The 26,637-nt window shown below is 42.9% G+C and overlaps 1 protein-coding gene across 4 annotated transcripts in view; it reads left to right on the forward strand.

Annotated features, from left to right (window-relative positions):
* Positions 1-26,637, forward strand: part of LOC122801775 (amyloid beta precursor protein) — a 3,200,820-nt gene that overhangs the window by 1,117,707 nt on the left and 2,056,476 nt on the right. For all 4 annotated transcript variants that reach the window (XM_044071354.1, XM_044071353.1, XM_044071356.1 and 1 more), the window contains exon 3: positions 9,575-9,704. In XM_044071354.1, coding sequence (XP_043927289.1) covers positions 9,575-9,704 — 130 coding nt within the window. The remainder of the gene's footprint in view (positions 1-9,574; positions 9,705-26,637) is intronic.

Here is a 26,637-nt window from a genome sequence, read left to right on the forward strand (position 1 = left end):
TTTGATGGAACTTCTTTGTTTGTCCCCTCTGTGAAAGAAATACTTTCCTGCAGTGAAAAGGAAGGAAAGACGCACTCTGTCATAGGGATTTGCTTTTCTACCCCTCAACAATCCTTCTCAAGAAATCAGAGGCGGCAAGAAAATGTGGTTGTGTAAATCCCAGTGATCTTTCCAAGATTCACATGGAGATAACTCCCACAGAGGCAGAGGATGGAGTTCAAATGGAAAACGCTGTTTTCATGGCAGATGAGGTCCACAAAATCAGGGTTTCCAAGATTCTTTTCCGGATAAACCCTTTCATATCCCCTGAAGGGCTGCCTGACTGCTCACCTCTGGAGGCAGTTGTGGGACATTTGTCCTTGCACTCAAATGCCTGGGCTACTTTAACAAAAAAATTCTTGGGTGCTAAACATAATATCCAGAGGTTACGTTATACCATTTTTCCAAGCACCGCCCCCCAAGATAAACAAGCTTCCTGACATTCCACCCAGTCAGAGAGAAGCTGCAGCTCAAGAAATTCAGAAGCTGTTAGTCAAGAGAGTCATCCAGGACGTCCCAACAGACCAAAGAGGATTCAGAGCTTGCTCAAGGTTCTTTTTAGTGCCAAAAAAGACAAGGGACCTGAGACTGATTTTGGATCTAAGCAACCTGAACAAGTATGTGAGGAAGTCAAAGTTCTGAATGGTCACAATTCAGTCCATCCTACTTCTTTTACACAAGGACGATTGGATGTGCTGAACTGAACTTAAGGATGTGTACTATCACATCAAAATAGACAGACGATCCAGAAGACACTTGTGCTTTTGGCTGGGAGCCAGTCAATATCAATTCAGAACCCTTCCCTTTGCACTATCTACAGCCCCCCAGAGTGTTTACCAAATGTATGGCAGTGGTAGCAGCTCATTGAGACTGAAAGATGCCGGGTGTTTTCATACTTCGATTGGCTCCTCACCACTCCAACCAGGAATCTCCTAGGACAGACCATGGACCTTTTACTTCAAATTTGCCAGTCTTTAGGCATTACAGTCAACATGCCCAAATCAAAACTATTACCGGTTCAGAGCCTGGTGTTCATCAGTGCTCATCTGAATGCTATTAAACAGACTGTTTCTCTGCCCCTTCATCATGTGACCACAACCAAGTCCCAGGTTCAACAAATAATTTCTCATCCTGCTTCTCCTGCTAGATTATTTCTGCATGCTCTGGGTTCCATGGCAGCACCTGTACTATTAGTCCCTTAGCACTTTACTGTATGCACATTCTGCAGTGGACTCTGACTGTTCAGTGGTCTGTTCTTCGACAGCCTCTTTTCTTTCCAGTCAGACTCACTCAGGTAGGCAGAAACCATCTTCAATGGTGGATTCATTTGGACAAGACTCTTATACATCACCCCTTTGTTCTCTCTCCCCCTGTAGCCACAGTAACCACTGATGCCTCCCAACTGGGATGGGGGTATTTTTTGGGAAGGATGGCCCAAGGCATGGCCAGTTCGCATATCAATGTCCTAGAGATGAGAGAAGTCCTTCTGGTGTTGCAGGATTTTCAAGATGTTCTTCCTCTAGGGACCATTGCAATACAAACCGACAACATGTCTGTGGTTTGGTTTATCAACAAACAAGGTGGAACTCGATTGCACCCCCTCTGTCAAGAAGTTATGAGATTGTGGCAATGGGTGATCTCCCCCACCTTCTTTCTAGTGGCAGCACACATCCCAGGGAAATCCAACTTACTAACGGACAAACATAGCAGGTCCATTCTGATGCCTCACAAGTGGTCTCTCAATCAATCAGTGGTGAAAGAAATTATCTGTCATTGGGACTAACCTTGCTGTGACCTTTTGCCTGTCCCCACAACAACAAATGTGGCAGGTACTTAACCCTGATCCCCCCCCCTTCCCTCGGAGGAGTCACCGAAAGATGCACTAGTCCACGTTTGGCACTCTGGTCTCCTTTATGCTTATGCGCAGTACCTCTAATTCCAAAATTTTTACAGAAAGCCTGCCAGTTGAAGAGCTTGGCTATCCTCATTGCCTCCTTCTAGCCTTGCCAGATCAGCTGCTCATTTTCTTCATCTTCCTTGGATATTGGACTCTAGTTCAGATCTCCTGTCACATCCTTCAGGGATAAAACATCCCAATATTACAGCCCTCAAGTTAACCACATGATTTATCTAATTCTGTTGATAGCTAGGACAGCCCAGGCTCTCTTCTTCGGTTTATAATATTCTTTTGTCTTCACAAAAAGTTTCCACTAAGAGAATTTAAAGAGCAAGTGGAAAAGATTTTTAATTTGGGCCCTAAAAAATCATGATCCCTTTACTGCCCCTTTTTCTTCTATATTGGAGTTTTTATTTTCTCTTTTCAAGGAAGGTGCTAGGTTTTTCACAATCAAAGTATGGTTGGCAGCTATACCAGACTTTCACTATGGAGATAATACTTCTTGTCTGGCTGATTCCAAGTTATGTAAAGCTTTCCTCCTCAGACCCCCAGTAAAAGACCCATTACCTCCCAGAGATTTGACAGTAGTACTGCAAGGCTTAACCCAACAAATCTTTGAACCTTCAGCAAAAACACTTAAAATTCCTGGCTTGGAAAACGGCCTTTTAGTTGCTATTACTTCTCCTAAAAGAATTACCTAACTCCAGGCTGTTTCATCAAAAGCTCCTTACACTTTTTTCATAAGGACAGGGTTACTTTATGAACTAATCCTTCTTTTCACCAAAAGTGGCATCTGAATCAAATATAAATCGAGCCATTAATTTACCAGTATTCTTCTCAAAAATTTCAAATAAGGGTGAATACATGCTGCATGTGTTAGATGTATATAGACTACTATGTTTCAGAACAAGAGTGTTCAGAAAAAACAGGCCAGCTGTTTATCTCCTTTTCACCTAGACATTTGGGTTCTTCAGTTTCTAAAGTTACATTGTCCAAATGGATAACTAATTACAATTTCCTGGATTTATTCTCAGCAAGGCCTCTCCTTACCAAAACCACATAAGGCCCATTCAACTAGATCCATTGGTACCTCATTTGCCTTCTGGCCTAGAACTTCTGTTGATGATGATTGTGCAGGTGCTACTGGGTCTAAAGCTCATACCTTTATTACTCATTACAAATTGGACTTAATTTCCAGAAGCAGAGCTGCCTTTGGTTCAGCAGTTCTCCTTCACATCTTTCCATTAGGGCCAGCCAAGATGTACTTAGCTGTGGACTCTGTCCCAATAGTTGAGGAAGAATGAAAAGGATGACATCAGATATTTAAGTTTTGTGCTCACTGTAACTAGACATCTGCGTTGTCCATTTTCATACTACTTTAACTCTCCTTCCCCCTTCCTGTTATCATCTGCAGTGACCTGGTAGACTTTTGGAACCTGTAGTTCTGGGTTTGAGCCCTGCTGTAATTTTCTCTTTTCTACTATAATATACTGAAACCTTTATGGCAGCAAACTCAATCTGAGGTATTGGGGATGGACTAGGGCATTATGGGTACAGGGAGGAGCTGGAGAGTTGAATCTGAAGTCTGTAGAATGCAGTCGAGTTGGATCCAAGGATCGGATCTGTAACCCCCTAAGTTGAGGAAGAATGAAAATGGACAACACAGACGCCTAGTTGTGGTGATAACTTTAATTTTTGTGTCATACTAATGATGGCATCATAACCACCCCTTAGTTATTATTTTTGTTGAGTACAAATGACTGTTGGTTCATGGACTTCTGTTGGGAGTATATGTTCACTTTGTGTTTTACTTATCTCTGTTGGAAGTTATCCTTGGTCTTGTGTGCATCACTTTAACACAGGTTACTGTTTGAATGTGACTTTATAGGTCTGTTTGAGTTATTACTTGATGTTTTGGACAACCTGGATAACATTTAACATTACCTCACAACACTTAGTTCTGCAGTTTGTTTTTTGGCTGGAGTGTCTGCTTTGGGAGGTCTCTTGTCGGTTACTGTGATTACCTTTCACATCCTAGTCACCCACCATAAGTGATACTGCCATCCTCAGTAGGTGTGTGCGCCCTGCAATAGATTGCTGTCCTGTCCCAGATTAGTTTTTCAGCCTTGTACCTGCTTAGTACCATGATAGACTGGAGACTCCCTTATGGCCCTAAAAATGGATTAAGTTGGTAAGCGAGAATGAATGATGTTGCTATGCTTGCTTCTGTTAGTATGGTATGGTGCTGAGCACTTCTAGTGATTAAAACAGGACATGCTGGAGGGACAGGTTCATAACCCAGAGACTGCCCATGCTATGGAATAGACTTCCCATACATGTCAAGCAGAGCACCTCACTGGCCCTCTTCAAGAGAAATCTTGAGTGAATGGGAAATAGAAAATTCACCCCGGGGATCACTCCAGTGGCTCTACTCGACAGAGGCACTAGGAACTAAGGTCAGGTGGCACGATGCCAGGGTAATCCTATGGGCTAGGCTTGTAAAGGCTCCAGGGCCATTAGCCTAGTACACACCTATAATGGAAAACTGCTGCAGCTAAGATACTGCTTTTAAGTTTGGAACTGATTTTATGACTTTCACTTTGAAATGTTTTTCACAAGTTTTAATGGACCACTGTAACTAACTTTCTGGCTTACTGCATCTTTAGAAATTTTCACTCAAGATGTTAGGTAGTCTATTCATTTTTATTATAGGCCCTGAGCACTCCTTAAAATTTGCTGGTATTTAGATGCCATTGTCAGATGCCACATTTTTGTCCATTCTCATTAAACTACTGTTTCACCCCAGGTCGTGCACAGAGTCTTCCCATGTGGAAATAAGTGCTTGTGTCACTGGTGAGTATGATAAAAATATGTATAATTGTTTTATAGTGAAATTTACTGGATGTGAAAATGAAAACTAAGCAAATATAAGATTGATTACAGGCATTAGCATGTTGATGTAGTATAGAGCCATTCAAGTTTGTTGGGAAAAAAGTGTAATCCCCAGTGTGGGTCATGCACAGTAATTACAAAGTCAGAAAAGTTTATAGCCTCTTGTCAAGTAAAGTATTGTCTGTGCCATCCACTTCATCTTCGCTTTCTCTTCCAGTAACAGAAAAGCTGTTTTAGAGAACGCAGCTCTTAAAGACAATTTAATTGTTGTTATGAATCAGCTAATTGTGCTCTTTATCCTTTAGAACTGGGCTTTGCAGAAATAAGAACCAGCTAACCTGAGTGTATTATTATCCCTCATGGTTTCATATTCTGATGTTAATGGAAGGAGAATGTCACTTAATCACATGGTGCAGACTGTACAGTGGAGAGCATTGATATTTTACTACATAACTTTAAAGCAGACATTTAGAAGCATCAAGTTGTAATGGATTCTAATGCTTCCCAGTGTTTCTCAGACTGAGGGTTCTGACCCAAGAGAAAATTGTAAGACTGTAGGAGAAAGGTTTGGTTATAGTTTAAAAAGTATTTTGGTACTTAAAATGGCACCATTTTGTATTTGTATTGCTAACGTTTGTATTCTGGATTTTTCTTCATTTTGTTTTTAGTTGGAATGATTAAACTTTTGTAAGGAGCCGTGGGGACTCCCTTGCCAGCTATATCTGTTGTTATTGTAGTGGTTGTGGACAGCACTTTTATACATTATGCCATATGGTTAATGTGTGATGTGTTTGTATGTGACTTGGGAAGCAGCAGTAGCAGCCATCCATTTCCTGAAACATTTCTAACAGGGCCCCAGCATCTTTAAGTGGCTTATTCCCACTGGAAAGCTGGTCATATCCAAAGCATTTTAGTTGTCAAGCCTAAAACCTACTGCCCTTTGAACTTTAGTGCCATGTGGGTATTTTCTACTTCTGATATATGTATCTGGATTGATTTTGAAGGATATTAATAAATTACATTTTCTGTCTATAGTGGAATCCTTTCTCCATAGTCTTTGAAGGTGTTGTGTAATGTATCTGTTCTTGTTGCAAAATTTGTTTTACTTTTATGTTTCTCAGTCTGGTGCTATGGTGTCAGTATCTCCAGTGCTGTATTCCAAGTTTAAACTTTCAAGAGAACTATGTCAGACCTTGGGCCAGGTTCACAGATGCCTTGTGAGTTAAACAAGAGTGGGCATTTTTCACAGTCTGTAAGGCTTTGGCAGTTCAGAAAAGACTGGAGTTGAGCAGAAATGTTTGTGGATTATACAGATAAACAATTTCATGGCATATGTCATGCAAATGAGGCCTCATGTATGATATCTGCATGGCTGGAGTGAGTATGTGACCTTTGGCAGCACTGGTAGAGAGATGGTGTGCAGAAGTAACTTTGCAGGTACACAGCTGTCATTTTTGATGTGCATTATATTCAGTGAGGCAAACTTCTTTTGTTAGTATGTGTCTATAGGCATAGACCGGTGCTGCTGTGATCTACACTGATTGATATCTGTGCACTCATTTACACATTTGTTGATATCGAGAAGATCTGGGATTGCAGTTGACATTCACTGTTTGGAGGACTGTGGTGGATGGTCAGGTTTGCATGTTTGTGGTGCTTAGAGACAGAATAAATACGCATGTGTCTCAACTACATTAATTCCAAACCACACAACTCAACCATCCTGTCACAGTGAGTGGCACAGATTCAGGGATGAGTCCAAGTCCTGGCCAACTGACTTGTATATCAGATGGAGGTTAACTTTAATGCAGGATATCTGAAACACAACATAACTACAGATGTTCTTCGTGTGTCACTGTTGCAGTCATCACATTTGGGTTATCTGCCTGCAGGTAGCCCTCAGCCGGCCTGAATACCAGAGTCTTCGGATTTCTGCATCGGATGCTGTCACTTCTTCCATGACGTCAGGTCATCAGGGGTATAAACCATGCAGCCGACGCCATTACATCGGTCTTTCTTGCCGTGTGGCACCCAAAGCAGAAGCAGTTCGCAAGTGCCAGTCGGCAGTCTCCTGAAATTTTCGTTTTCGAGTTTCCGACCCAAAGTCTTCAAAAAATATCAAACAGGACAAGCCAAGGACAATACTGATTGCACCAGACTGGCCACGCCAGCACTGGTACTCCGTCTTGCACAGTATGACACTGCAACAACCATGGCACCTGCCTCAGAACCCTTCCCTGCTGTCCCAGCAGGCGGGCCAGATTCTGCATCCTCAGCTTCAAACCCTGAACCTTGCAGCCTGGCTAATTCCATGTGCCCACATCTAGCATCCCTCATTAAGCAGGTGCTGGATGTCATTCTGGAGGCAAGGAGGCCTAGTACCAGAAAATCCTATGCTGAAAAGTGGAAGGTACTGTTCCTGGAGCCAGGCTCTGGGGATGGGCACAACAGTGCCCAGCTTATCTCATGTTCTAGAGTACTTAACAGAAATGCTCCACAAGGGCCTATCCTTCTCGTCAATTAAGATTCATGCCTCTGCCATTTCAGCACATTATAATACTGAGCCACCCCTCTTCTCTCACCCCTTGCTAAAATAATTCCTTAGAGGGGCCAAAAATTTAAGACCCCCCCCCAGGAGAGCTCCCACTCCAGCCTAGGACCTTAACTTTGTATTGGAAAAGCTCACTCTTCCCCCCTTTGAGCTAGCTGCAACAGCAGAGTTGAAATTCCTTCTTGGAAAACAGCCTTACTTCTTGCCATCACTTCAGCAAGAAGAGTGTCTGAATTATAGGCCCTCATGGCAATGGAACCCTTCATTGTCTTCCTTGCAGATAGGGTTTCCCTCAGGACTAATCCTTCCTTTATGCCCAAGGTGGTGTCTAGTGTGGCCCTAAACCAGTCCATTCATTTGCCTACTTTTTTTCCCTAATCCACAAAACAAAGGGGAATGGATACTGCACTCTCTGGATGTGCACAGACAACTTAGATACTATTTGGACAGGACTAAGCCTCTCAGAAAATCTGAGCAGCTGCTAGTTGGCTTTGCTGCAGGGGCAGAGGGGAAGCCATTTCAAAGCAAACCATTTCCAAATGGATAGCCCATTGCATTAATTTCTGTTACAAGCACCATGGAAAGCCTACCCCACAGGGGATAAGATCACATTCCACCAGGGCTGCATCTACCTCTACGATATTTTTCAGAGAAGTCCCTACCAGTGACATCTTGGAAGCTGCTACCTGGAGCTCTGTACATACCTTCACCAAGCATTACCACCTGCCTATCTTTTCTAAATCCAGAACTGGATTTGCCACAGCAGTCTTGCAGGGCTTAACAGCTGGCCCTAATGCTCATTAACTACCTCCTCCCTTCCTTAGCTTTGGGAATTAACCCAAATGTGATGACTGCAACAGTGAAACATGAAGAACATAGTACATTTGTGTACACTTACCATAAATGTAGATGTTTGAGTGTATTCACTGTTGCAGTCCTGGTTACCCTCCCTCCAGCCCCCTAACTTCTCTTGGCTCTACCCTTCTTTCTGGTTTGGTATATATTTCTTCATGTGTATTTGCTTTTTGATGGGGGTGTACCATACCATATAATTGCTTCCTATTGTGGGGGCACCTGACATCTGGGGCAAGAAAAACTGATGTAATGGTGTTGGCTGCATGTTTTATACCCCTGACGACCTGACGTCATGGAAGAAGCAACAGCACCAGACGCAGAAATCCGAAGACTCTAGTGTTCAGGCCGGCTGGGGGCTAACTTTAGGCAGATAACCCAAATGTGATGACTGCAACAGTGAATACACTCGGACATCTACATTTATGGTAAGTGTACACAACTGTACTTTCCTTACACATTTCTGAGTAGTTTAAGTTCTCCAGTCCCATGATTTTTGTAGTAAAAAAAGTTGTCTCTCTAGGTAGTTTCAGGTGACTCATTTGAATGCTACACTGTATTCAATAATGAATTGGATAAGCAGGGTATTAGTAGTACATTGATCTTCCTGAAGTAAGTAGACATGGAATTTGCGTAGAGTAAAATATATGCCTTTTTACTTTGGTAGATACCATGTTGTGTACCATTGTCTGTTGATTTTTAATTATCATGTCTTTTTATGATTTACTCCCCTTGTTTTTCCAAAGTGACATGATACTGCATCCCTTTAAGGTCAGGTCATTACTACCTGCATTAGCTGTGTGTTTTGTAGATTATCTTTAATAACTTTGCTGTCATGTATTGAAGTAATTTTGTTCAAATGCATACCATCAGGAAATAAAAAAGTTTTGAGAAGTCATTTTGAGGCCGTTCTTTTAAGCACAGCAGCCATAAAAAAAATGACAGTTATTATTCTCAGCTTTTTTTGCATCTGTTACTTAAACTTTTAAGATATGATGGCTCTTACCCATGGCAGTTGAATGTAGATTGTGTTTTTAGCATTGTTTATTGTTCTAGGAAGCACGTATGATAAACATGGCAAAATGGGAAAACTACGGTGTTTAGCTTCCATACAGAGGGACATTCCTTTGACTGGGAGTGAAATGTTATAGATAAACAAATTAAGCAAAATCATAAATAAATAAGTAAATGCAGGTATTGTATGTGAGGTTTCTCCAGGACTTCTGAGGAAAGTCGAGGTGAGGTGTAAGGCAGTTTTCCTTCTTGCATTAATGATATGGTGAGATGCAGCAGTGGAACATTACAGTACAGGAAACAAACTATGTTATTTTTGTGCCCCCTAGGTCTATCCAGAGCTGCAGATTACTAATGTCGTTGAGGCCAATCAGCCTGTGACCATCCAGAACTGGTGCAAAAGAGGACACAGACAGTGTGAGAGTCATGCCCACATGGTGATACCTTACAGATGCTTAGGTGAGTGTTTCTTACTTCATGTTGCAGGACAGCACAGTTTTCTTATTTTCTTAATACTGCTCAATTGATGTTCTTCATCTCACATTGCTGCAGTCCTTACACTTGGGTATAGCGCTGTCCTCGGTCGGCCCGAATACCAAAGTCATGGCGCATTAAACTGACGCCAGGACGTCAGGGTATAAATGCGCATGACCGACGCCATATCCTCAGTCTTTTTGCCGCGTGGTCCGATGCAGAAGCAAATTTGTGCAGGTTGGCGTCTGAGATTTTCGAAACCGGAGTTTCAGACCGAATCCAAGTTGGCGAATATTTTGGTTTTTCTTGCCTCAGTATTTTACCGGATGTCAGAAAAAGTAAATAACTGTATTTCTTGGGAAACAGATACCACATAGGGACTACCACAGCTTGTGTATACCGTGTTTAGGGCCTGAGCACGACGTTGTTGGGTTCCTCTTAGATTTAACAAAAAGAGGAGATTAGACTGCGCTAGGTTAGTCTTCGAAGCGGTGCAATTACAAAATGCCGCCGGATGCTGAAGCGCAAGGACAAAACACCTAGGCCTAGGTTAGAGGCTCCAGCCGACCTGGACGCCGGTTCTTTAGAGGGCACGGTTGTGCCAGAGGCCCAAACAGAAGTTTCTAGAATCCCAGGGGAGACTTTGTTGTTACAGGATGTGTCTTCACAGGAGGTAGGCCAGGCTGAAGGGGCTTCTCAGGTAGCTGTTCTCTCTCTGCCTAAGGTGGTTAGGCCTTCCCCTACTGTTACAAAGGCTTCTTCCAAGAGTAGGCCAGGTTCAGCTGTAGCATGTGCTCCTCCTAGTACTTCAGGCCCTGTGCCCAAGAGACATATGCTTAAGATGGCTGAAGATTTAATTACTATGATTAGGGGTTCTTTGCCCCCTCCTGACAAAGGCCTAGGGTGGATCCTGAATTTGGGAATTTTGAACAGGATTCTGATATTTCTGAGTCTTGCTGAGGATTTACAGGAGTTTTCTCATTATTCTGACTCTGATGTGGATGACTCCACCCCTTCTGCTTCTCCTCCTGAGGATTTTTCATTCTCAGAGACTCTCCATGCCATGAGGGAGCATTTTAAATGGGAAGGTCAGGATTTCTCTGATTCCAGGAAAAGACTTAGGGAATTTTGTTTCTACCTCAGCATAGGCCTTTAGCTATACCCACTGTTCTTTCTGTGGTGGAAGATGTTTTTGCAGAGGCTTCCCTTAACCCTGATTCTTTACCTCCCGCTCCTGTTAAACCGGACAGATACTATAGGGTGCCTGAAGCTCACAAGTATCTTTTAAAAGCCCTAGGGCAGATCCAGAGACAGTTACTCAGGGGCCTAAAGGGTTAAGGCTTCTGTGGCTAAAAATCCAGTTCCTCAGGACAAAGAGGCAAGAGCTTTAGACAGATGGGGTAAGAAAGTGTATACTTCTTCAACTCTAGCCATGAGGGCTTTAAATTGTCAATTCCACATGCTGAGATATCAAATCTATCTCCTTTCACAGTTAAAGTCTAAGGTAGATGCTCTGGCAGAAGGTATTGAATGTAAGGAATTACAAGATCTGGTACATGTGTCTGAACAGGTGGGTAAGCATTCCTTACAATGTGGTTTTGATGCTGTACAGGCCTCTTCCAGGGTGGCTGCCACTGGTACTGTCCTTCGCAGGCACGCCTGGTTACGGATCAGAATTTAGCTGAGCATGTTAAGTCAAGGATCTTGGATGCCCTTTACAATCTGATGTGTTGTTTGGTTAGCCTGTTGAAGCAGTTTTAAAGAAAATGGAGGACAAAGCTAAATCTATGCACACTGTTAAAGATTTTTTACAGGTTCAACCACCAAAGTTTAGCAGAAACTGGCCAAGCAAGGCGTGGACATACCCTTCTTATGATTCCCAGTCTAGGGGTAGGTCTAGGGGCAGAGCTCAGGGTTCCTTTAGATCTAGGACAGGGGGCTCACTTGCACAGTCTTCAGGGGAGGGCAGGGGTCAGCCCTTTCGTAGACAGACACAATGACCTACCTTTTCAACTGCCAGAACCTCCGCCTGCACCTTTAGGAGGAAGACTGACACTTTTCAAAGAGAACTGGAGTTTAATTACCCAAGACAGATGGGTATTGGATATCATTCTCCACGGTTACAGGTTTTATTTCCATACCTTACCACCGTTCAAGGGCATGCCAGATATTCCGCCCCAACACAAATTGGAAGCTCACAGACAAATATCCATATTGACACAGATAGGGCCATACAACCGGTGCCTATGGCAGAAAGGGGCCTAGGATTTTACTCTCCTATTCCTAGTACCAAAAAGGGGAACACGTGGAGACCAATTCTGGATTTGTCTATCCTCAACACCTTTCTGGACATCCCCAAGTTCAAGATGCTGACATTGCAACAGCTTTTACCCTCCTGGGCAAGGATCACTGGATGGTAACTTTGGATCTCCAAGAGGCTTACCTTCATGTCCCTATCACTCTAAGCTGCAGGAAGTATCTGCGTTTTCAGCTGGAGATTCACACTATCAATTCTCTGCATTGCCCTTTGGCCTATCCACTGCACCCAGAGTATTCACAAAGGTCCTGGCTCCAGTGATAGCTTTCTTCAGACGGAAAGGAATACAGATCTACCCTTATTTGGACGATTGCCTGATTCTGGCTCAGGGCAAGGACGAACTTCTACAGCATTTAAAGTATGTGATAACAGTGCTAAGATGCCTAGGGTATTCTGTGAACGAAACAAAGTCCAGTCTAGTACCCTCTCAGGACATGTGCTTTCTGGGTGTGAGACTGAATACAGCAGCCCAGATGGCCTTCTTAACCCCGGACAAACAAAAGAATCTTTCCCTTTACTTCCAACAACTATCACATCAGTCCGGGCTGACTGCAAGGACAGTCCTTCAAGCCTTAGGGTTCATGGCATCTTGTATTCTGGTGCTTCCCAATGCCAAACTGCATATGAGGAAGCTACAATGGTATCTCAAGAATCTATGGACACAGCACTGCCACGATCTGGACACTGTCATTCCAATAATACCTTGCATCCAAAAGGAATTCTTGTGGTGGGCTCAGCAATGTCACCTAAACAAGGGACTTTCTGTGACCCGGCCGGAGGCAAGTCAGATTCTAACAACAGATGCCTCAGACAAAGCTTGGGGGGCTCATCTCAATGGAAAATGGATACAGGACAAGTGGCCTGCCAGACTACAACATCTACATATCAACCTAAAGGAGATGTTAGCAGTCCAGTTTGCATTAACAGCTTTCAAGGAATTACTTCTTCGGGACAGGTGTTGATTCTAACAGACAACACAACTGTCATGTGGTACATCAACAAGCCATTCTTACCCTCTATGCAGACAAGCAATGATTCTATGGGAAACGGCTCTCAGTCTACAACTGGATCTTCAGGCAAGGTTTCTGCCGGGTGCAGCACTCCTTGGCAGATGTGTTAAGCAGGCAAATCATGGATCCCCACGAGTGGAAACTGGATCCTCAGGTATTTCAGCAATTAACAGTGTCATGGGGAACTCCAGACATAGATCTGTTCGCTTCTCCTCTAAACCACCAGCTGCCAAAGTTTTGCACAAAAGGGTACACCAGGCAGCTTGGAAAACGGATGCTCTTTCTTTCAGTTGGAGAAATCTTCATGTATATGCCTTTCCACCACTTCCTCTACTTCTAAAGGTTCTGCTAAAGGTAAGCCAGGACAAACCAAGAATGATCCTGATAGCTCCAGATTGGCCCCGACAGCATTGGTACCCACTACTGAGAAATTTAATAAGGAAACCACCGTGGCCCCTGCCTTTAATTCCTCAACTGTTGTCTCAAAGGACGGTCATCTACTCAATGTCAAGCTTCACTCTCTTCATCTCACAGCATGGCATATCCTGTTTTAGCTCATAGCAGGGCTCAACTTCCTCAACAAGTTTTGAATGTGATTATGGAAGCTAGGAGACCTAGTACAAGGAAAGTGTATGCAAGTGGAAGAGATTTTTGCTTTGGAGTGCAGCAAAGGTGTGGATGTTTCTGAGCCTGATTTAAGTGTGGCTCTTCTATATCTTACTGAACTATTGGACAAGGGTTTGTCCTTCTCTTCCATTAAAATTCATGCTGCAGCAATTTCAGCTCACTATGACTGTGATCCACCTTTGTTTTCTCATTCCTTGTTCAAGCAATTTCTCAGAGGAGCAAAGAACATAAGACCTCCACGAAGAGCCCCTACTCCAGCTTGGGACCTCAATTATGTGTTGGAAAAGCTCACTCTGCCACCTTTTGAGCCTGCAGCTACGGCTGAGTTAAAATATTTGTCATGGAAGACTGCTTTTTTGTTGGCCATTACCTCTGCAAGAAGGGTTTCTGAATTGCAGGCCCTTATGGCTGTTGAGCCTTTCTTGATCTTACATAAGGATAGGGTATCTTACTAACCCTTCCTTTATGCCTAAGGTGGTCTCAAGTGTGTCTTTAAACCAGTCTATTCATTTACCTACCTTTTATGCAGACCCCCAAAACAAGGGGAAAAGATCTTGCATACTTTACAGACAGTTACGCTACTACCTAGATAGGACTAAGGGTTTCAGGCAGTCGCAACAGTTGTTTGTTTCTTTTGCTTTAGGTACCCAGGGCAAGCCTGTGTCAAAGCAAACTCTTTCTAAATGGATTGGGTTTTGCATTTCTTTTGTTATTCTCAGCATGGCAAGCAGATCCCAACAGGGATCAGACCTCATTCCACTAGGGCTACTGCCACCTCTACAGCCTTTCTAAGGGGTGTCAACTAAGGACATTTTGGAGGCAGCTACTTGGAGTTCAGTACATACTTTCTCTAAGCACTACCACCTTCCCTCTACTCTAAATCTAGGGCTGGGTTTGCCACTGCTATTCTACAGGGCATTTTGACAGCTCCTGCTTCTATTTGATTTACCATCCTCCCTTACCTCTGCTTTGGGAATCTGACTGCAGCAATGTGAGATGAAGAACATAGTACAGTTTTGTACCTACCATAAATGTAGATGTTCAAGATCCACATTGCTGCAGTCCTCTGTGTTTAGGGGTGGTTGTGTGGTTAGGTTAGTACTTTATTAGATAATTGTTAGAAGTTGTACATAGTTTGGGTGTGGGGTGTTTAGTGTTTGGTAATTTTGATTTTACCCTGTTTAGGGTCTTCTGACATCTGGGGCAAGAAAAGACTGAGGATATGGTCATGATTTATACCCTGACGTCCTGGCGTCAGTTTAATGCGCCATGACCGTATTCGGGCCGACCGAGGACAGCGCTATACCCAAGTGTAAGGACTGCAGCAATGTGGATCTTCGAACATCTACATTTATGGTAGGTACAAAACTGTACTTTTCTTGCTACTTGGTTTTCACTTACAATATTTCTCTGTGCAAGTGATTGTCATCAAATGGAACGTGCCATGTGTGTTTGCATTGCAGCTTCAGTATATATGAAAGATAATTTATTGCATTTGTTACTTTGTATGTGATTTTATTGGGATTCCATCCCAGTAATTGAGGAATATTTTTTAATAATTGTTCATATGTGCTGTTTTCATGTCTAACCACAGTGTTCAGTTATACTAAACCGATATGTTTCACTTTATTTTTATAGTGACACTAATACTACTTTTGTGAAGGTCTGACACTTTCTAATATATCGAGTCATTTTATCACTATTGAGGTAGCAAGGGCCACAGGTGATGATTTCTTCACTTATATGATTAAACCCTAGGGTAAAGTGCTGAAGTCCTTTTATCTGTACCAAATTCCTGTTGTTAAGATGCTTACTTTTTTTGTCATGCCTAATAGTTTGTATAACGCAGATACAGTTCATTCTGAAAGCTAGAGATAGTATTACAAGAAACCTTGTCTGAGTTTTCTACACATAGTTTTTCTCTAGTAAATAGAGATACTGTAATGTTGGTGCTTCATGTGTAGCAATACTGTCCCTTCAGCATTCCTTCCAGGGAGAGTTATTGAAGAGACACAGGAAGGCTGGTGTAGTTTCCAAGTCTGACCAATGGTTGACTTGATAGCTTCACATCACAGATGGCCTGTCGATAAAGTCTGATTTAGTTCTGTGACTGGGTCGGGCCCAAGTTGGACAACGAGAACTCTGTCGATGCAGTATATCTGCCATCTGTCACTGTTGGCTCTTAAAAGTCTGATTGAAAAATGTGTGGAGGTGGAGCGTAACATGTTGGTGTGGTTTGAAAGCAGAAAGTTGCCACAGGGTGCATGGTTGGGACCAGTGTTTAGTGCATTTATAGGTTCATAGGTTCATACTAGGCTATCTGCCCTTGGGCATTTATAAGCCTAGCCAGAATGTGTTTGGCTTTCGCCACCCATCTTAAATTAATTTTGCTATGCCCTTTTTCGAGGTTAGTATACTGTGCCTCTGTCTATCAGTGACACATAAGTGATACCCGGGTTAAACCTACGATCTCCCATCCACTCATCAAGATTCCTCTTGAAGAGAGTCAATGAGGGACTCTGCCTAACCTGAACTGGGATTTTATTCCAGAGTGAAGGGAGCCTCTGGGTTATGAATCTGTCCCTCCAGCATGTCCTATTTATTTCAGTGCTGAGGTTCAAGTCTCTCGAGCGCGTAGCTCGATGGGATTTGGATTTTCTGAGGTGCAGCATGTCCATTAATTCCGGGTTGGACATTGCTTTATACGTCAGGCACAGATCGCCCCTGAACAGGCGGTATGCCACTGAGTAGAGGTGGAGTTTCTTTAACCGGGCAGCATATGTCATCTGTTTGAGACCTTTTATCCTCTTGGTGAGGTACTTTTGGGGTCTTTCCAGTTGCTGCAGGTGTCTGGTAAGGTACATCCCAAAAGGGCATTGTACTCAATTATGGGCCTGATGAGGGATGAGTAAAGAGGCACGATGACTTCCCCTGATCTAGATGTGAATCCCTTCATGATTAGGTGGGCTATATAAAATGTTTTTCTAACCACTTTGGCCACGTGGTTGTCAAATGAGAGACTGCTATCAACTTGGGTCCCCAGGTCCCTAATTACTTCTTCTGTACTTAATGGATTACCACCTATGTGGTAATTTGTGGGCACTTTGTTTTTGCCAAAGGGGATGACTATACACTTTTTGGCGTTTAGCTTGAGGCCATGGCTCTGGCACCAATTGTCTGTTTCTATGAGGCCCTTTTGGAGGATGCTTGTGTCGGCTGGAGAGTCTATTATGGCGGCCAGTTTGCAGTCATCTGAGTACTTGGTCAGCCACAGTCCTTCCGTGTTGGCCTGTACCTCCGAGAAATATATACCGAACAAGAGAGGTCCCAGGACTGAGCCTTGTGGGATGCCACTTGTAACTGGTTTAGAGTCTGACATGGCTCCAGCAATTCTAACCATGTGGGTTCTGTCCTTGAGCCAGTTTCCAACCCATCTAGTGACATAGGGGTTTATATTTAAGCTGGTGAGCTTATCTATAATGCCCGAGTTGGGTATTGTATCGAAGGCTTTTGCGAGGTCCAGGTAGGCTGTGTGGACCACCTTCCCCTCATCAGTGGCCTTGGTGACTGTTTCAAAGAAATCAACCAGGTTTAAGAGGCAGGATCTGCCCTTAACAAAGCCAAACTGGGTAGGATCCAGTGTCTGTAGATCCCCAATATCTTTATTTATGAGGTCCATGATGATCCTTTCCATAGCTTTGCAGACCAAGCTAGTCAGGCTTATGGGGCGATAGTTTCCAGGATCCGTTGAGGCACCACCTTTGTGGAGAGGGACCACTGTTGCTGTACGCCACTCTTTGGGTACATATCCTGTAGTAAGGCTGAGATTGAACAGTAGTTTTATGTTTGGGTTTAGCTCTTCTTGGAGTTCATGTAGGACGCAGCCCGGGACACCATCTGTTCCCATTGATGCTGTGTTTTTTGCTTTGGAGAGGGCTCTTACCTGAGCATCTGAGATGTCAGGGGCAGCACTCTGCTGGGATAGATATTTGCCCTTTGGTGGGAGGGGAGAAGTTTGCTGAACCTGTCAGCTAGGATGTTGGCAATGTCTGTGGGTTCGTGTATTATTTGTCATTTTGGACTAATTCTGGGCATATCTGGGAATTCCCACCCAGGTTCCTAACATAACTAAAGAAAGCCTTGTGATTATCCTTAGTGTCCTGTGCAATATTTCTCTCGAAGCTGGCCTTAGACGATTTTATGAGTGCCCGTAGTTTTTTGCTAATACTGATCAGAGATGCCTTCCCTTTTTGGGATTTTGCTCTATCATTTAGTAGCTTCCTCCTTCTATTGTATAGTTTGTTTATGGCTGGGGTCCACCAGACAGGGCGTCTGCCTTTGGAGGATTGGGTCTTGGTTTTATTTGGGATTGCATGATCCATGCATTCCTGAAGGTGTTCATAGAATGCATTTATAAAGGATTCAGCGGTCTGGGCCGTATTTTCCACAGGCCCGGGGAATTTGAAGGATTCCACCTCTGTTTTGAGAAGTGTGAAATTTGCTTTAGAGAAGTTTTTCACTGTGGTTTTCCAGGCAGGAGGTGGGGTCGGGATGTGAATATCCAGTGAGATTAGTTTATGGTCTGATCTTACCAGTGAGGGATACACTTCTGGTCTGGAGCATAGAGTCCCCATGTTGGTGATGATCAGGTCCAGTATGTTTTCCCCTCTTGTGGGAGTGGTAACAAGTTGTTCCATAGCATTTGAGTTTATAAATTCTAGGAACCTTTGGGCTAGGGTGTTGGAGCTAGAGTAATGCTCCCAGTCTATGTTTGGGTAGTTGAAGTCGCCCAATATAATGGTGTTTGGAGAGACCTTCATATTTTCCAGTGTTCTCAGGAAGGTCGAGTGGGGTTCCTGGGTTTGGGAGGGTGGTCTGTAGCAGGCTATAAACTGGAAGGCAGTTTTACCCACTGTTAGTTGCACATGGATAGTCTCTGATGCTTCGTGCTGTGCCACCAACCTGGAGGTGTGGGTATCTTTGACAAATATTGATACTCCCCCTCCTTTTGTGGTTCGGTCCAAGTTTTGGGGCCGAAAAGCATGGTATGAGGTATAACCTGGTAGTGCTGGGGTGCTCTCAGGAGCCTTGAACCAGGTTTCTGTTACTGCACAGATATCGATGTTCTCCATGCTAAGGTGAGTTTCGAGTGCTTGCATCTTGAGGTTTAGACTTCTGGCGTTGAGTAGCATTAGTCTTAGTTTCTTATCCCTTGTGATACCTATGGAGGTGGGTTTGTGTTTTGAGCCTTGCCTAAAAAAGGCACTATGGGGATAGCAAGAGCCTTTGCCAATATCCGGAAGCCCAGGGGTGACAGGTGGAAGCCGTCCCTAGCGAAGCATCGTGGCTTGTTGAGCATGTCATCCCAGGCTGACAGGCTTTGGATCCCCTTTGAATGACACCAATACTTAAGCCAAGTGTTGAAATTGATCATCTTGTCTTCATATTGTGTCATCATTCTTGGTGAGGGTAAGATACTACTCAAGGTCAGGGTCATACCGGCCTGGGCCACATGCTTGGAGAGCTCCTCTATGTCTCTTTTCATGTAGTCCAGGGAGGTGCATCTCAGGTCATTCACACCAGCATGGACAATGACTTAGTCATATTTGTACTTGCCTTGGAGTGACCTGAGTGCTTGTGTTATGTGGCGGATCCTAGCGCCCGACAGGCAGCTCACCGTGACCTTTTCCTTGTTCAGCCTGGTGAGCGGGACGTCGGTGTGCCTGACGATAGAGTCACCTATTACAAGTGTATCAGGTGTGTTGTTTAGCCTTAAGGGCTGTGACTGTTCGGCACACTGGCTTTGTGAGCTATGTGTTGCACGTGTTTTGTTTTGGGGTAGCGGTTGCGTGGGTGTCGGCTTTGGTGGTCTCTGCTGCTTAGGCAGATTTTTATTTAGAGCCTCCAAGTATGTTTTTGTGTGTTTATGTGTTTGGTTTGCTGTCGTGGTAGGTCTGTGTGAGACTGGAATTGTAGTGAGTGTGGTTTCCTTCTCCTCCTGACTGGTTACGCCAGTACTGAGTTGAGAGAGCTTAGCCTCCAGTTTGGCTATATGGATGCATCTCTCACATGTGTTGGAATTTGTTAGGAGGAGGAGAGGGTTGTCTGTGTACATGAGGCAGTTGTAACATTGCCTCAAGATTCCCAGATTCACCAGCTGGACCGGTAGCATAAGATCAGACCAAAACTGGTGCCTGACAGTTTGTATGCTGAAGATGCTGCACTAGTCATGGATTGTGAGAAAGTCTTTAGAGAAGGCTGCTGCAGTTTGCATTGTTAGCATACAAGTGCCATGCAGAATTTAAAAAAGTATGCATTTTAAAAGGAAGGAACATGTAGGAAACATAAATTCCAGGGTATGACCCCCTACGCTGGACAAAAGAAGAAAGGATTTGGTGATAGTATTCACCCCCTAAGCTGAATACTACAAAAAAAAAGTAATGAAAACAATACTGTGATGTGATGCTTAACATGAGTCACTTTCATAAAATACTAATAATATCATATTTTAATTCTAGAAAGTATTGTGAATCTGCATATGAGTTATTGTGTACAGGTCTGGAGAACATCACAAAGAAAGGGAATTAATGTGGGTAGGAGATGTGCCTTGCAATCTCAAGAAAGGAGGAGGGAATTGTAGGTCTGAGTGCAAGGCAAAGATTATGCAACTGTTAGAAAAACAGGAGAGAAAAGGAAGGAACATGTTTTTGGATGATTTTTCTTGTTTGAGGTGAGTGAGAGGGGTAAAATTTAAAAATAAAGACATGTTTGGGGAGGATTACTCTACAAACAGCTGGAAGGGGAACATTTCAAGTAAGACTTGAGGCAGTATTTCACAGAGGGTAGTAGTGTCTGAAATTTGTCTGAGACAGTACATTGTAAGTCAGCTGAAGGATTCCCAGTTGATTTGACAAAGCAAGGAAAAGTGAGAATCAAGGGCAGGGGAAGATGGGCAGCTTTGTAGAGATCCCTTGGACAAATGTTACAAGCTACACACCTTCTGTGTTTGTCCATGATTACCCTGTCTAGAATATTTCCCCCAAATTCCAAATGCTGTTTGCAATTGAGACTAAGTTAATAATTATGCTTTTCTGATGTCATTGCTGTGGATTGCTGGTCTGTCACTCTGTTTTTTTTTCTCTAGAGCCAGACAGGATAGAAACTCAGACTAGTAAATGGAAAAATTGCCTCACAGCAAGAGGTTCACCTGTTTGATTCTCGGCTAGAGTGCCTTCTGTATGGAATCTGCATGTTCTCCCCGCGGTTGGGTGGGCGCTCAAAAGACATGCGTAAATGGGCATGCCTTCGTTGAAGGTTAAACGTCGAGCTGGCACCTCAGTGTTCGTGAAAATCTACTGCCAATCATTAGTGAACCGGAGTTCTGCTGTGGCGACCCGTAACCGGGGAAAGCCGAAAACAACAACAGCATATATAAATTCCTAATAGCTTTCTTTAGGGTGGGCCTTTGCAGTTAGTGATCCATTTTTTATGTCACAGATATTGGTGTAACTAAGGAAATTATTTTCTGAGCTATGATACAGAATCGGAATTGCCTAGACATAGTAATGCCTTGCTGAGTCTAATTATGGTAGCTGCCAAAAAACAATTACTAGAAAATGGAAATTAAAGTCTAGGCTAACTTTACTAGAAGTAGTGACTATAGTAACAGAGGTAAAACAACTAGAATTGGGATGTTTAGAAAAGGGATGGAGCAAATTACATAGAAAATATGGGAATTGTGGGAACAATATATGTAGAGAAGGAATGAGGTTTAAGAGACAGGTTTTGAATGAGCCATATAATGCTTAACTGACAATGACCAGATAGATTATAAGTGATATATAATGTTTGCAACTACAGTTGTTTCAGTGGTGTCTGTGATGTATAATGTTTTCAGCTAAAGTGGTGTTAATGTCTGTTTTTCATTTATATAAATGTAAGATTGCCTATGTCCTACATGATAATTTAATAAAGATATTTATTGAAAAAAAATAACCAAGGAGTCCAACCGGTTCCTGTGTTTCAAGGTGGGAGTCGCTTTTAATTCAAGGGCTTTTGCTTTAATCTCATCACAAACCCCTGAATATTCACCTAATGCATGGTGGCCATTGCAGCGCATCTCATGCTGATGGGAATTGAGGTTTCCGTCTACTTGGGCAACTGGCTTCTAGACACTCATGTAAGATGGTCACTGATTTGAGACAGGGGTTACATACTTCAGCTGTTGCTGCCCTTTGTAATCTCAATGAACATTGCAGAGTTCAGATGAAGCTGTCAGAAGCACTATTCTTCATCAGAAGCCACACAGACACACTGTCTTGCTTAGCCAGCCTCTCCACAACAGGGTCATATCTCTGAAATCCAGGGTTCACAGTCTACTTTAATTCCTCATACAAGGGTGATGTTATGCCACAAGGTTTTGGGGACTCATGGCTGCAATTATTTTTTTAAACACATTTATAAAATTGTCACTCAAAACATAGGCATACATACATCAGTAGGAAGGAAAACAAACCATATTAACACTTTTTTTCATTTACATGCATTGTGCAGTGCATGTATACTTTCTTTGTACAGCTGTCATTCAGTCCAACATTACATAAATTGATCAATTCCTGCCTTCCCTTAAACTTCACTCCCCCTGAAAACTATTCTGCATGTATTGATGTCCTGAAAAACTATTCTGCAAGTATTGATGTCCTGACTGAAGTCACTGTTACAGTATTCTAAAACATGGGTTATCAGCACTGTCCATCCATCCAGGATACAAAAGCATTATCTTCCCAGTGTCGTACATCTGATGTGTGACATCAGCTCACAAGCATAAGGGTATATAGGTGGAAGCATGAGTGTAATTTGGCGCACTGTCTCACCACCAGCCCAAACGCAGAATGTGTATCCATTGGATTGATTGTCATTTGGTTGCTGGTACCTTTGCTTCAAATACTCGAGTAAGTGTCCTATTGGAGAACTTACCTTTATATTTCTTAAGTGTTTTTCTTACTGGTATTAAACGCCCTTTAGGAGGATAAGTGCAAGTGTGGTAGGCAAATCCAGTACAAAGACTTGCATGCTTAGTGTCTTTTTTTGCTTAAGAATGGAACATTATTATAAACAGTTCTTTGTACTTAAGACTTTGCAGTCTCATTTGTCCTTGATTAGCACATTCTTGGAGACCCCACATCTCAAATGCTTGGCCCACTCCAAGGAGGTGAATTTTGTCTCTCTCTACGTGCAGTCACCATTTAAAGAAAAGCTTAAAAGACCTAAGCCAGAGACTGAGTTGGCCCTTTCTGACTCAGACATACCTATTGAGATTTCATAACTCATAGTACATCTGATACCCTCTACCCAGACCTCGCTGGAGTCCGGGATGGCATCAGAGCCTTGATAACTGGGATTCTTTAGACAGATGTGAACCATGAACCATCGTATCAGGGGGCCCAGAGGGCATACCATAGATCCCTGTTAAAGAAGAGATCCCAGGTAAACTAAATGGGGTCCATCAGGCAACTAAGCCACTGTGTTTAGTACAGTGGACATCACACTAAAACAGAAGAATCAGAAAATTAAACATGTTGCCTCCCCCCTACCTCCTCCTTCCTCTTCTAGGAAGAAATGGTTGGATTTCTCTCAAGGTTTGTTTAAGGCCATTTCTCCTGTCAACCCTCTCCCCCTAAATGATTGCTGTGGATTCATCTTCATGTGTAATTACGTATTACGGTCTGATGACACCAATGTTTGTTTGGTAAAAGCACTTACTGACTTGCAAATATTTTGTTAAAGTGTCATACATCTCTACTATCTTTGTTGGATGTTTTTATGAGTGCTGTGAATCCTGCTGCCATTATCATGTATAGTGTTTTACTTGAAACACTGTTTTTTGGTGGTTGGTTTACTCGTTGAGTGATTGTGTTCAAATTATTTATATTTAAGGAGTTGTTTGTGTGTGCAGTTTTCGAGTATTTTTGGGGAGGGGCAGAATGGATGTGGGTCTTTAGTTTGAGAGGTCAGTGGAGTATCCATCTTTGTGAATTGGAATAGTGAAGAATTATTTCCAGATAGAAAGGACTGTAGAGTCTTGGATAGATCTTTTGATAAGGATTTAGAATAGGTTAAGCTGTTGAGTTAGCAAATAGCCTTAGGAAGACCGGTGGTAGATTATCTGCCGAGGGAGAGCAGGGCTTTAATTTGTTCAGTAGTGATTTTATGTAGGCAGTGGAGATAGGTTTGAGTGAAAAGGTAGGTTTATGTTCAGAGGGAAACAGAGGAAAACTGAGATTGGAAGCATGACTATTTTGGGTTAGTTTGTTAATGGAGTCAATGAAATAGGAGTAGAGTATGATGGTAGTTTCCAGGCGAGAGTTCTTAGGGCAAGGGTTTGCTATACTGGGCGAACCTGGGTAAAGGATATTGTTAATGGTGTTCCAGAATTTTTCTGGATTGTTGTGATATGTTTGAGGCTTTAGCTAGAAGTTTTTTATCATCATTGACTTATTTTTTAGTGAAGTTGCGGAGTTGTTTATAGGTTTGAAGGTGATTGGGGGATTTTGTTAGTTCTTCCATTCAATATCCCACTTGTGCGTTAGAAAGTGTGTGGACTGAGAAAGACAAGGTGCATGGAGAGATTTCACTTTGATTTTCCTAAGGGGAGCAATGTAATTGAGAATGTCCAGAAAAATGCAGTTGAATTTTGAGAACAGCATCCTCTAGCAGTAGGTTAAAGAGGTAGGACCAGTTTGTGGAGGAGTCTCTGTTGTTGAACTCCTCAGGGTTGAAGTTAGTGAGACTGAGGCACACTCTGTATTTGTGTTGCCTGATTTGATGAAGAGAGTGCCTTTGAATGCTGGTAGAAAGGTGGTCGCTGATCGACTCAGGCAGTGTTTTGGGGTTATGGTAGAAGTTTGGATTGGATACTAGGATCTAATTCAGGATACCACTGGAGTTGGTTGATTTGCTGTAGTGGGTAGGGGTTGGAATTAGTTATGTGAAGCTGTGGAGATTTATACTAGAGGTGGGGGAGTTGGTGGTCAAGGTTTGCCAGGCGATATTGATATCCCCCATTATTACTGTTTCATTAGATATGTATTGGGTGATCCAGGAGAGAACATGTTCAAGAATGGGAATGTTATTACCTGGGGAATATATAAATAGTAGTAGTAACATTTTTGAGATTAATTTTCCAGCTGACAAGAGTTCAGCTGGGTGAAACTCTGGGAGTGAAATGGACAATGGGGACATGTTAAGCTGGTCTGAATATATTATAGCTACACCTCCTCCTTTTTGTGGACCCTGTCAGAGTGGAAGATATTGTAGTCAGGGAGAAAAATTTGATTGTCTGTGATGTGAGGGTTATATCTGGTGCGTGTTGGGCAGTATGTTGTGAAATTGACTTTGTTGAGAATGCTGCAAATATTCAAAGAGATTATAGTTAAGCACTTGGCAGAAGACTTGGAGTGAGAGGCGGATGGCAGTGTGTGGACATTGTCATGAAAGGGAGAGGAGTGGGGGGCAGGGTTGGAGTGAATATTTCCTGGTAAGAATAGATTCTTGGTGATGTGTAGCAATGTAGATGTCTTAGAACTATTAGTGGAGTGTTTAGGCTTAGGTTTGTGAGGGTGTGGGTGGGGGACAAGTAATTCAAATTTGTGTATGAGAGGGTTACACAGGTTAAATAAATAGGGTGCTATACTGATAGGGTAAGGTTTTTCCATGTTCCATAGTGGGTGGTTAAGAGTGAGAGGCAAGTTTATAGGAGATAATTTAGTTTGATCAGAGGAAAGGTGACAGAACAGGAGGAGGAGAGGAGTAGTGACATAGATGAGAAACGTTTAGGGAGTGTGGGAAATGAGGAGTGATGGAAGTTGGAGATAAATTAAGTAGGGTAGAAAGGTGGGTAGCCATGTGGAGGAAGAAGAAGGTTAGGTGTTAAGGCAGGGGAGAGGATAGAATTGCTGTTGGGAGAGCTATGGAGAGGATGAGCTTTGGGAATGGTGTATAAAATGTATGCAGTTTAGAGTGAGGGTGACTAGTAGTGGGGAATGTGTGGGGTGAGCTAGAGGGAGGAGGTGTGGTTGAGAGGAGAGTAGAGTTTGTTAATTGGTAGGGGTGAGAAGGTGTGGTAATGAGAAAGTATTAGAGTGTCAGTTGGTGGGGATGAACAGGAAGGGGAGTAGTGGAAGAGGAGGGAAAAAGAATGGTGTGAGCATAAATTGAGTAAGTGGGGGTGGGTGGGAATATGGGAAGGGTAGAGGAGTGGGCTGAAGCAAGTCACGAATGGACGTTTTGCTAGCAGAACAATCACTAAGGAAATGCTGATTTTTTTTAAATATGTTTTTACTATTTAATGGAAGGAAAAGATGTTATAGCTACTATACTATTATACAGATAGGATTAACTGCAGATAGGATTCTAGCTGTATTGCAGACAGGGTTTGAAAGTGAAGAAAAAGAGATTGTGAAATAAAGTATGGAAGGTGGTTGGGTTAAGTGGAGAACAGAGCCAATGGTAGGTAGAAGTAAAGTCAGAGAGAGCAAATCAACTAAATAAATGCAGTTTGATAGATGGTTGGGTAGAATGGAACACAGAGTAAACTAAGGAATAGGAGTATAAGGCAGCATATGTAAAGGTGCTGATAAATTGTGTGTAGAAGGAAGGGAGAAGTGAAGAATAACTGGAAGAATGGTGATGTGTAATAAAGTTGTGAGGAGGTATAGACCAAATGTGCATAAGGCAGTAGAACTCATTAAACATACAGTAGTAAGCTTTAGCCAGTAATGACTAACAGGGGTCCAAGACTTAGTGAAAGACAGTTTGCATGTGGCCAGGAAGGGTGAGGCAGTTGATATCAGGTGATGGAGATGAGTCCTTAACCTCCATTAGCTCACACACATCACCATGGGGGAAGGGAAGGTATTTGAACAGAGCTGGAAGAGAAAAGATGGCGAGAGAGAGTAACTTACCC

The sequence above is a fragment of the Protopterus annectens genome, chromosome 5.part0, assembly GCF_019279795.1.
Source record: "Protopterus annectens isolate FY-2018-M chromosome 5.part0, PAN1.0, whole genome shotgun sequence".
Taxonomy (NCBI): domain Eukaryota; kingdom Metazoa; phylum Chordata; order Ceratodontiformes; family Protopteridae; genus Protopterus; species Protopterus annectens.